A 12599-nucleotide genomic window follows, 5' to 3' on the forward strand; every position below is an offset into this window, starting at 1 on the left:
CTTACAAATATTTAAAATTTAAGCTATTTTTTTCGACAAGCGCCTTACTCCGGCAACGTGAGCAGACTTTGTATTTTGCACTGCACTGGTACCACATACTTAAATACATGTAGGGTTCTACTGTTTATTGTATCAGCACTGAATTATGCTACGCGCCAGATCAGACCTATTCGAGTCGACGTGCTAGCTGCGAAATGCGTGGATCGTGACCGTGCCTGTCGATTGTAGTATTGGTGATTATGATTGTATTTATTGTTTTAATTTATCTATTTATTAATCTTGTTTTCACAAGGTGACTCCTTCTTCAAGCTTCATTGAATTGAACACTGTGTTGATAACTTGTCTTGAGTTAATTGAGTGTTGACTGTCACTGTTGTTCGAGTTGCTGTTGGCAGTGTTGCCATCAATCATGTTGATGTTGTTGGTGATGCATGCTGCTATCACGACTAGAATTGTAAAAAAAAATCAGGCATTTTTTTTAATGGTTCTTTTATGCTTTTTCACCCTCCAGACTTCAATTTCAGACATGAGATGTGTGTAAATTTTAATTGATAAAGTTTCGGCCTACTCTACTTTCTTTACCATCTGTAAACAATGGTAAACTTTACAGGATATCCAAGAAGAAGTACAAGCAAGTGTTCAACACTGCAGTGTCCAGTGACAGTGTTTCAACAAGCAGTATTTGCTTCAAGCCATCAAGGCAAACTGCAGTGTAGATTAAATTTAATTTATAAACTGCCATTCTTCAATCATGTAACCATGGTAACTGTTAGATCTAAATTAATTTTAACACTTAATGCTAAGGTTGAATGGGGGGGGGGGGGGGGTTACAGGGAATTGTAGAATGTAGAATGTTACTTTCTCACTTGAGTATGAATATGGTCAAATGATGGTTGGACCTACGAACTCAAGACCGCTTTTTGATTAAAAAGCCTTGTAGCCCTGTTTTATCTTACATTTAGAAAATATTCCTCAGTTTCACCCTAACTTCATTTCTCTATGGCAGAAAATACCGCAGATTCGTATCACTGGTTCAGATTGTTGACTCGTAATATGTATCATGCACAAGGAAGCCTTGGTGACAAACGTGTGTGACAATTTCTACTGAGTGCCGGTGCATGCTCATCATTCCAACCGACCGCCTGTTCTCTATCATAGATAAAGCGCATATCATAAATCTAATGAATGGCAAAGACATGTTAATATCAGTTATGAGTATTAACTAATGAGGATTTTCTTCAATTCTTTTTCCTCTTTTTTCCTGAGGTTATTTACCTGTTCCTCCTCGTTTCTTTTGATTTGTACTTGTGTTTCAATATCAGCATATTGCGGCCCGTCCCACGCATACATTTTTTTTTTTTTTTTTAATATGCAACAAAGCAACTGTGCGAAGGTGGTTGATCTCAAAATAGGTGATCGATGAGTAGTAGACTTAATGGTATACTTGGGTGTAGAAACTGGAAGCAAAGCTCCCTCATTTTGTCCCGTCTCAGGTAGGGTTCAGACTTGAATGTTATCATGTATCATAGAAATTTTGAACACAAATATATCACTATCTGCAGAATCCAGATCTTTGTTGGATACTGGTATTATTCACTTTTGTTGTATTGTATGTTTTGTTTTGCACATTTTTATTAAAGGCAAGTGTTTCCTGTGAGTGGATTTGTTCAAATCATATTGTAATTGTCATATCAGCATATTTGTCACAGTGGTTTACTGAAGAATGTGTACAGCACACTGAATATGTATGCAAAATCATTTTCACATGGAATGCTATCTTTTGTTATTTATCTGCAGGATCATGACAAGGCTGCTGATACCTGCAGGGTGCAACGTTTTCCTGAGCGTGGAATGCATTTTTTCTTCAAAATGAGTCAAAGAGTGGAGCATGTACATGTTTGGAGGAGGAATGAAGCAATGACACTTCTTCAAGGAGCTAAAAACTATCGACTTCCTGTACTGATCACATGTGTGTTTGTCTTAGCACAATGTCGGGCTGGAAATGTCAATCCCAGAGTAGAAGTTTATGTGCCAAATTACAAATACTATCATAATGCGTCCTCAATAGGAAACTTTGTAACAAATCTTGCTGTCAAATACCCAAATTACTTCAGGTTAGACTATGGTTTTAAATCACGCTTGAATGTCCCACAGTATGTCTTGCACATGACAAATTTCTCCAGCACAAGAACTTCTTACGGATCTCATGCACATGGTGTGGCAAATTTTAAGCCCCGCCTCCTTCTGTCATTTGGGGAACATGCGCGGGAGTTCTTCCCAGTGGAAAGTCTCATCCACCTCCTGGAGAAGATAGTACGGGGACTGAGAGCCCCTCTAAATAGTGCGGAGGACCTCTACTCGAGGCATATTCTGTCACAGCTCGATGTGTTCATCATAGCGTTTGCCAATCCGGATGGTCGACACCACATCGAGAAGACTCGGAACTACTGCTGGAGGGGCACGAGTAGTGGTGTTGACCTGGACCGGAACTTTCAGTGGAATTTTGGAGGTCGTGGAAGTTCTAGTGATCCTTCTGATGAAGAATACAGAGGGCCCTTCCCTCACTCTGGTAGGTTTTCTTTCTGTAACTGCATTTTTACAGTGCTGGATGACAAATTTATTTGCCAATGTTTGTCAACATTTGACAACCTTTACAGTGGGAGTTTATCTAGGAGTTCTTGCATAGCTCTGTAAATATATGATGAAAAAGTGAATGAGAATCATACCTTTCATCTCTCTCTCTCTTCCAACAACCTCAGAACTGCAATTTGTAAGTGTGCATAGAATTGTATAACTTGTATCAGTTTGATGCATTTGTGTCATTTCATTTTGTACAAGTAGGGCCATCTGAAAAAAAAAAGAAGAAAAAATGAGTGAAACAAAGAGAGAGAGAGAGGCTTACATCTATGTTATATTTTGCATTCTAGATACTGTCATGTCCATTAAACCATATTATGAGAACCGAGTGTAAGTTGATCATGTTTGTCAAATTGAATTCAGTATATAATGATGAAAAAAAAAGTAAACAAAAATGTGTTTGCCTTTCTTATTTCTTTCTCTCCCTAGAGCCTGAAAGCCAAGTATACCTAGAGCTGTTTAACATGTATCAGTTTGATGCATTTGTTTCATTTCACTTTGTTCAAGTAAGGCTATCTGAGGGGGAAAAAGAAGAAAAAAAAATGAGTAAAACAAAGAGAGGGAGAGAGGCTTACATCAATGTTATCTTTTGCAGTCTGTCCATTAAAACATGAGATCAGAGTGTAAGTTGATCATAGTTGTCAAATTGAATTTGGCATATATGTGTATATATTGATGACTGAAGTATTAAAGAGTTTCTGCCTTTCTTGTATCTTTCTCTTCCTAGAACCTGAAAGCCAAGTATACCTAGAGCTGTCTAACATCTATCAGTTTGATGCATTTGTCTCATTTCATTCCGGAATCCAGCAAATTTATATACCATATGCTGGTAAGTACAGTGTAGAAATGCAGAAATATAGGGATAACTTTTGCAATTAACAATGTTTGTGAAAGCATAGATTTCAAATAATTAATTCTTAAATGTCAAACCTATCTATCCTTTTCAGTTTATAGGCAGGAGTAGATATTGATAGCAAAATGTTGAAAATTGAACTACATGTATATATCACTAAGAACCAGGACAATGTTTGAGCAGTTTAGTATGACTATAACAGCCGCACTTAATGTAGTCAGGCTAGTTTTATATTTCTATAAATTTGGCCATTTTTATGACATTTCCAGATGCACCTTTAAATTGTTATCTTACTATGCATGCTGTCAGAGAATTCATATCAATCTACTTACTTCAATGAATCTTAATCTGATGATTCAGCATTGAATTTCTGCATACATTAACAATCAACTCTTGAGTGTACTTTTGGAATTTTGAAAGAAGTCATGGCAATACTTTGAATTTTCAGTTGTTTTGACCCTCTGCAAGTAGGAAACCACTGAATATGATTTTTCATTATTTTTTTTTTTCAATTCAAATACAGTCTGTATTTGGAGCATAAATTTCTAAGATATATGAAATGTTGATAAAAGGAGAAATGCACATTATTCCTTCAATTCCTTTCTCTCTTTATTTTTCCAGATTCTGCCTCCAGGAAGTCCAAGAGGGTTCCTAGTAACAGCGCCCGCCAGCTAGCCCTAGCTGAGGCAATGGCTGTGGCAGGGGGCTCATCCTTCAAGTATGGTGTGGGCTACAACCTGTGCGAATATCCAGCAGATGGGACAATCTATGATTACATGGCAGGAGTAAAAAAGGTGAGGTCTTGTTAACCATCCAATCATCACATGGACGCTTTTTCATTTTTGTTTTGTTTGTTTTTGTTATTGCTTTTTGTGTTGTGTGTGTGTGTGTGTGTGTGTGTGTGTGTGTGTTTTTTAGATGACGCTCAAGAGTATGACTGTTTGTACAAGCCTAGATGCACACTGATTGATGACTTGACATTTGACAGACTTGTACAAATAGAAAGAAATAGTTATAATAATGATAGTAATAATGGGGGAAATTGCCTTTGTTTGTATGTTTGGCTGTTGAAGGTGATGATGGTATCTTTTCCCCACAGTTTGAAGTACTCTGCCAACTCCAGATATTATGCTATGGATGTCACCTGTTTTTGGATTTACATTTTCCAGATGATGCATTTACAAACAAGTTCAGATACAGATGGCAATAATAAGCTGTTTTTAAATGGAGGTAGGGAAGTTCACAGGCAAGAATATAGTGCATTTTAGCAACTGAACAAGTGCATGGTGGCACGGCTGATTTCATAAAGTAGCCTTGTAAATGTGTTATATTAACAATTTTCACAAAAACATACTGTAGCATGATTTCTTTTGCGTCAAAATTATACTCTTTTGATTTTGATTTTTATAGTTTCAGACCAAAGTATAAGAAATGTTTTGAATTAATGTGATATTACAAGGAGAACAGAATAACAGATTAGATCAAATCTTTCTTGACATTGTACTCTCCTAGATTCCATTTTCACTCAATGTGGAGCTGTGGGGAGCAGGAGACATCAAAGACAAACAATGTTTTGACCTATTCAATCCACAGAGTGAGATGTTAGAGGTAAGTTACTACACTATGTATATTGCATCAATATGCACACCCATTGTTGTCCATAGTGAGGTGATACGCTAGCAGTGTATCACTTATTGTATTTGTAAGGAATCTTTCTTCTCTTTTCTTCTTATCCTTTCTGGCAAATTTGTAGGCATTATATCTCAACAGTTAAATGACCAATTAACATGAAATTTTCCATGGTGATATTGTTTGGCAATGTCTTCCCAATGTAATCTTTTTCAAACTATCACTCATGCATGACATCATCTAGGTGCCATTTAATTATCAAATGATCGATCATATCTTGCTAACCGTGTGTGATTTCTTCATCATTTTCAGGAGGCATAAACTTCAAGTCACATGTAATGGTATTGCATAATAGTTACCAGTCAGGCTGTTATGACAAGTACGGTGATATGCACATGTCATGATTTAAAAATGCTCAAAATGACCCTTTGAAAAAATTTAGTGTATGTTTCAGACAAATTTAAGCATTTTAAAAATGTCTGTGCCAATTTCAAAGGTGGCAATTACTGTCAACTGTAATCTAATCCAGCGTATCACCTAACTCATCCCATTGACAAGTTCCATATTTTGTTTATCTTGTCATAGCGTGAGCTTATTGATATGATTTGTGTGCTTGGGCGGCACATTTCATAGAAAACCTGCCTGTGAGGAACCTGGACAGTGTTAATGTTTTTTTTTCAAAATCTGTGCTTAAGAAAGAAAGGGAAAGAAATTGAAAGGATATGAATTTACAATCATTGCATGTCACATTTTGACTCTGAGAGTCAAAATGTTGTCTTATAATGCATAGCAAAAACAAACTAACAAACAAACAAACAAACAAACAAATAAACAAATGTCGTAACTACCAATCCACATTACTGATTAAAGGCAGCTTTTATTCTATTGTGCTCATGCTCTCTGAACATGTCAGGGTGTTGAAGCAGCTGAGTCTTCATGAAAATACTAACAAAATCTCTAAGATCAACTCCTGTTCATTTGCCAACAAGGTGGAAACTAGCATTTACAAAACATTTGAAACCCGTTTGCAGTGGTCTCTTTTGAAATACTCATCTGTTGTCAAACTTTTCCGCAAGTGTCAAGATGAAGTCATTTTTAGTCATTAACCTGTTTCCCAATGTCAACACCATACACATAATTTTCTGCAATTTGCATCAATGGCAGTCTGCAGTGGAAGAAGTCATACCTGTCTTTGATGCCCTCTTCAACCACATACTCAAGTGGAAGCAGATAGAGCTACATGAACAGTACCATAGAAATTCGGTAAGTCTGTTAAGATGGTAGAATTTGTTCTTAGCTATGCAACTTATCAGCTTACTCTGCAGTACCCTCATGGGGAGTATTGGGTTCCAGTATAGGATTTTTTCCCCTAAAAGTCAGATATTATTCTCCTGTGATGTTGTTTTAGTGTTGTTGTTGTTGCTGTTGTCGTCATCATTGTTGTTGTTGTTGTAAATATGCAGTGATACGAGTTTATAGGAATAAATGTAACTGTATATTTAGTGAAAAATTGCTTTCAAAGTGGACACGCAGAAAAAAAAAACAATTATCTGATGTCCTGAAGAATTATTATATTATTGATATTTCAAGTCAATATGTTGAACTGACAGTGATGTTTATGAGATCACAGAGAAATGAATGGTATTTAGTCAACCTGTAAACCATTAGAGTTATTGTATTTGTGTGATGGAAAGGGAATGAGAATACAATATGATGACATAAATGGTATCCAGGGGTACCAAATAAAAATCAGCCATTTTGTTGAATTATCTTTTTTTTTTAAGGTTGTACCCTAGGTTGTTAAAAAGTGGAAATTATTTTGGTGCTGGTGCTAGCACGCGCTAGCCACTGCACTGAAGCACATGCTATTGCTAGCACAGCGTACCATGCATCCATATAACATGCAGTGGCATGGGAATGACTATGTACACGCACACACAGTGCATACATTTCTCTGCGGCTATCCTCGAGTGGATGTGAGGTGGCGCTACACAACGTGGTACCCTGCGGTACCGCGTGATGCATCATATGATACCGTACTCAAATGATTTTTGTGATGTCTTCTACTAATCAGTCAGGCAACAGACCATTTCTGTAATCCTTTACAGTTGATGGATGTTTCTTTTCCTCTAGTCTAGTAACGAAGCACTATGTTCTCCTGTTTCCTCCCTTGAAGTTCCATAGGCAGGGATTCACTTACTTGTTGCTAGGTAGGGCAAGCCTTGTGGCAAGCTTTGTGGTTGTTAAGGGCAACTTTTGTGAACAAAGCATGCATAAAATCTGAATACATTGCAGAACTGGTCTATTGCCCGTTCATTGTCAAGATTAGTTCTGTGTGTGTTAGTATGCATATTTGATGTTTGAGTATTATATGAATGGTGTAGGTATTGAAAAGTCTCCTTTCCGTATTCTGTTTCCACTCACCCCCACATCAGCAGACTGATTTGTATATTCCGCGGAGCTACATCATTCCTTTTCTACTGTGCGTGTGTGTCTTCTTGGCAATATTCTGTCGGCAAGTCCCGTGTGCCTTTAACCCACGCTACTTTTCGCGCAAACGTGTGGTGAGTCTGCGATCCCTGAGCTCCACCTTTACAGTCAGTGGCATCAAAATCACATGACAGGAGACGTAACAGGGTGGAGATAAGCCCGTCTTATAAAATGCTTTGTAATGGGTGCCTGGGTAAGTTTTGCTGGAGAAGGGAGGTCGTATCAAGCCTTTCTTGCATCAATGTCTTTCAAACGCTGGCAGTAGCATGATTCAATCCTTGGAGTTTGACACAAAGTGAAAGTGTGAGAGCAAATAGTGAGAGAGAGTCCAGAGCTAGGAAGAATGGAGAGACCATATTCAGAGAATAAAGAAGATGGAGTGCTATTCTTTTGATGCTACCCTGTTTATTTTAACAGATCATATAATGCTCTTTATTTTATAGATAATGTGCACATTCAGGTGATTGTTTCTTGTACCAATGTATGCCTTAACATGGATGCAAAAGTGAAAAGCAGATGTTTTGATGTGAAAATCATTGTTTTGCATGATGTGATAGGCTGTATAAGATATTACAGGGCTAAGTGTTAATTCCTTTATTATGGGATCAACATCAAATGCTGATGCTGTGTCATGCATTCAGTCACAGGGTGACGTTAAATTGTAGAAAGATATTTTACATTCAGTATTTTGTCAAACTTGTTTATAGTACTGATATAAATCTGTTATATTTATGAATGAAAAATATGTGATGGACCACACTTTTTCTCCTTACACTCCATTCTTTGGTTATGTTTGATTGTTTTGTGACATTGAATTTGAGCTGCACTCTGTTTGTATGTATTTTTGATAGTCACAATCTTTTCTTTCTTTCTTTTTTCCACGCTGATACAAATGTAGATGTTTCATATTCTTTCATAAAATCACCCTGAAAGCTTGCAATGTAACTTTCAACAGGTTGCTCTCATATGTAACATGTATAGGTACTTGAGATCTCAGACAGTAAAGTAGTTGACCATGCCCAATTGTTTTGGAATTCATTGGAATAAGCCTAAAAGCCATCATAAAAAGCAACAATCCTGTCATCAATCACAACTAGATGCACATCAGTAGTTTCATCTGAAATGTGATGCTTGCTGTTTTATTACCCAATTTAGGGTTGCCAATTAGTAATTTTTCTTTTCTCTTTTTTTTCCCAAGATTTTTTTGTCTTTTCTTCATCCCAAAAGGACAAACTACAGTTATTGAAGAAAGCTGCTTTGTATAATGTGCAATTATCCTTCTTTTTTTTTTTTTTTTTGAACTGGACTGTGTCAGGGTTTTTTCTCCCCCTGAGACTAATGCATGAGTGATATTGTGCATGTGTATGTTGGGATGGTCTCCATAGTGTGACAGCTTAGCAAACATCATTTTGGTGCAGATTTGGTTGATATTAGGAGATCTTGCTGGTCTTGCACCATCTGTGTGCAGGCTTAACCGCCCCCCCCCCCCCCCCCCCCCGATGTTCCCCTCAGACACAATTACTACAAGCCAGATTATTGGTCACCACCACAGAGATTTCATGCATTCATTCCATCCTTGTTTTGTTGAATGATAGTAGAAAGATGATTTACGTGCACAGAACAGGAGTTATCTATAGTGGTTGCCATTTTGTTTTCATCATTTTATGCACTGCACAGTGTAATCAATTTGCTTGGTGGAAGCTAATTTAATGGTAGATGGAAGATGTTGCTTCATTGATGCACACAAATGATGAATATGCTTAAACTCATTTACAGCTATCTTCTTTTTAGTCTCTTCAAACATTCCATGAAGCATGTTATCAAACATTTAGATGAGCTTAGCATTGAAAGCAGCAAATTTGTCACATGAGCTCGCAAGAAGCACCTGATATGCTTCATAAAACTCAAAGTAGAATGGCAGTTTGTATTTTGACTATTGAATTTTAAGACATAAGAATTGGTGATAATATATCTGATGATGAATTTATGTGATTGTAATGTCACCAAGTAGCAAGGTCCTCAAATTATTAAATCCTTAAATTACAAATGTATCTGACCCAAATGTGGGTATATCTGTGTGGATATTGATGCTGAGAGTTAGTGAAGGATATGCCTGATGATGCTCTTCCAAATCATGTTTTAACATACCCATTTTGCAGCTCTGCTCTATTTGTAGTTGTCAGCCCTAATGGAGTTAGCGCCCATATCTCAAGTTCAGACGTACCAAACCGCATTAAATTTGCACAGAATACTGTATTCTCCCATTTGTATCAAGTCTTTCGTATTGATTTGAGCTACTCGGATTATGGAATGTGTAAATTCTGCTTCGCATTTTAGGTGGCAGTGCTGCAGACCATAACAGTAATGCACTGTCACAGTCAACTGAAAGAGGATGCAGGGTACAGACTAATGTAACCCTTGTGTTACATGAAGCACCGATGCCAAATATTGAAACTCAATCAATACTTTCTCTCATACAGTTTGATTGAAAGTTTCACAAAGTACGTTATACAGAAATGAAGATATTTTCTGCAAGTTTGGCACAGTTTGGTTGAGCTGAACTCAGATATCCGCTTGAATATGAAATTGCTTCAGCATCCAGTTGTTTTGCATGCAACCATGTTTAGACATTTTTTTTTTTTGATACACATTATACTGACTGTAATATATATGGTGCTGTACATCATGCGTTTACGTCAGGACCTGTCTTGAATCTGTAGGACAGGATGTAATGATTGTCTGTTGGAGAAGGAGATGATATTGTTATAGTTGATGAGAAATTCTTATGTACTACTGATCATGTAAAATGTTCAAGTAAAAAAAAGGAACAACAAGAACCTTGCCAAAGTCTATATTTGCTGTAAAGTATGAGGACGTGAAGACAAGCAAGGTTAATCGTTGTTAAAGAAAAATACAGTAGTGATCTAATTTCAACATTATGGTTTTCAGAACTTGTTCACTGTAAACCATACAGGGACAAACCTGTGTCATCGTATTAAGAGCTCAAAAAAAAAGGCAAAGTTTCTCTCTCTCTCTCTCTCTCTCTCAGGTAATGCCTTCACAAAACTATATGCAGAATTTGAATACAGTAGAACCACCATAGCAAAGAGCTGTGCAAGGCTTGAAAATGTATATTCTGCATATGATGTGAGGATCCCTGTTATATTAATTGGTCCTGACCTATGGTGATAGGATGGTGTAGAAAAGCCTTTTCTTTGAATTTTGAGGCAAAGGTTCTGACGGTTGAAGAGCAAAGTCAAGTTTTGACATTCTAAATTGTTAAATAACAAGGGGAAAAGAGTACTGTATACTATAAAGTAATATAACAGAGCTACACTAAGAGAGATTCAGCTTAAATTGTATGATTCTATTGGATGAGTATTTTCCAAAACATGATGATCTGATCTGATCTGATCTGATCTGATATGATACGATACGATATGATACGATGCGATACGATATGATATGATATGTGCGATGATATGTGATATTATGTGATGTGATATGATATGGCTTGACATGAGGATGAAATCAAAGGTTGAGTTGAAGTGTTTGAGTGCATTAGCTCACTGGATGAAAGTGCATTCACTCAATTAAATACATGCACTGCTACAAACACGTAATGCATGTTAGTTTTTACCTTTCAGAAGTGTAGCACATAAGATGAGCTTTTATTGGTAGGATGTCTGAAATAAGAAAGTCCAAGAGAAAGAAGATTGTTCATGTTTGTAAATGTATTGTTGAACTGGAAAGTTTTGATGTAGATCAGGATATATGAAACATGAACAAGCGAAGAAAGATTTCTCACATCATGTTTTTTTTTTCTTACACAGCTACACTTGTCATAACATCTACTTCACTTCCTATTTGTTATATTATTTTGTAAGGTTTGTTCAAGGAATTAGAGGTCACATACCATCAAGAGTTGTCAAAGTGTACACAAATGCATATCCATCATGCCACAATCTTTTTCATTGATGCACTATAGATATATAATCCATATACATTGTATTGTTTTAGCATTTGAAATTTTCTTGGATGAATAAGTGTGTACTGCCGTCAGATTTTAAGAGTTTGTTAGAGTGCAGAGCACCTTGATGTCGGAGGGGAAAAACCCTTACAGATGTAATCATTAATGTCACGAATGTCATTTCACCAATGCAATTCCTATTTTTAGGGATGGACATAGTACTGTACTGCGCTTTGATATAGTATCCCATGTAGAAACATATTGTGTATACCGGGTGTCCCGAAAAAAGCGGAACTGTGGATTTTCAGTACCTTGTGTTCTAAAAGTTATATATTTTTTGACGTCATTAGAAAGAGCATCTTCCGCAGAAGACAATGATACCAAAATCATTAAATTTGGTTCAGTACTTTTTATTCTACGCCAATTTCTGTAAATGCAGTTATTTTCAAATTTCGCCGGATTGTGAGATAATAATTTGGGTGCGACGAGCGTTCCATAAGGTGAATTTTGTAAGCTCGTTGATTCATGTCAACAAAAGATACAGCTTTCACATTGGGCGCGCACACACAGACACACACACACACACACACACACTGTTTTTCCTGGCCCGCGCCCATTGTGAAAGCTGTATCGTTTGTTGACATAGATCACCGAGCTTACACAATATTCACCGTATGGATCGCGTGTCGCGCTCAAATTATTATCTCATAAGTCGCAAAAATCCAGCGAAATTTGAAAATGACTGTATTTACAGAAATAGGCATAGAATAAAAAGTGCTGAACCAAATTTAATGATTTTGGTATCATTGTCTTCTGCGGAAGATGCTCTTTCTAATGACGTCAAAAAACTATATCACTTTTAAAACGCAAGGTACTGAAAATCCACCGTTCCGCTTTTTTTGCGACACCCGGTATTGTATCGACCAAGAAACATTTAATGAAGACAGTTTCATAACATAAACTGTGAACGTGTCCTTACAGAAGGTGGTATTTTTGTATCGGTACTACATGGCATTGTAC

The 12599-nt window shown here is 36.8% G+C and overlaps 1 protein-coding gene across 1 annotated transcript; it reads left to right on the forward strand.

Moving 5' to 3' along the window:
- The first annotated feature begins 146 nt into the window (after nucleotides 1-146).
- On the forward strand, nucleotides 147-7872 carry LOC140226589 (carboxypeptidase A4-like). Its single transcript, XM_072307045.1, has 7 exons — nucleotides 147-233; nucleotides 1798-2569; nucleotides 3365-3466; nucleotides 4112-4284; nucleotides 5003-5098; nucleotides 6284-6382; nucleotides 7555-7872. The coding sequence occupies exons 2-7, from the start codon at nucleotides 1852-1854 to the stop codon at nucleotides 7738-7740; spliced, it is 1374 nt and encodes a 457-aa protein (XP_072163146.1). The 5' UTR covers nucleotides 147-233; nucleotides 1798-1851; the 3' UTR covers nucleotides 7741-7872.
- Nucleotides 7873-12599: the final 4727 nt, after the last annotated feature.

The sequence above is a fragment of the Diadema setosum genome, chromosome 1 (genome assembly GCF_964275005.1).
Source record: "Diadema setosum chromosome 1, eeDiaSeto1, whole genome shotgun sequence".
Classification (NCBI taxonomy): domain Eukaryota; kingdom Metazoa; phylum Echinodermata; class Echinoidea; order Diadematoida; family Diadematidae; genus Diadema; species Diadema setosum.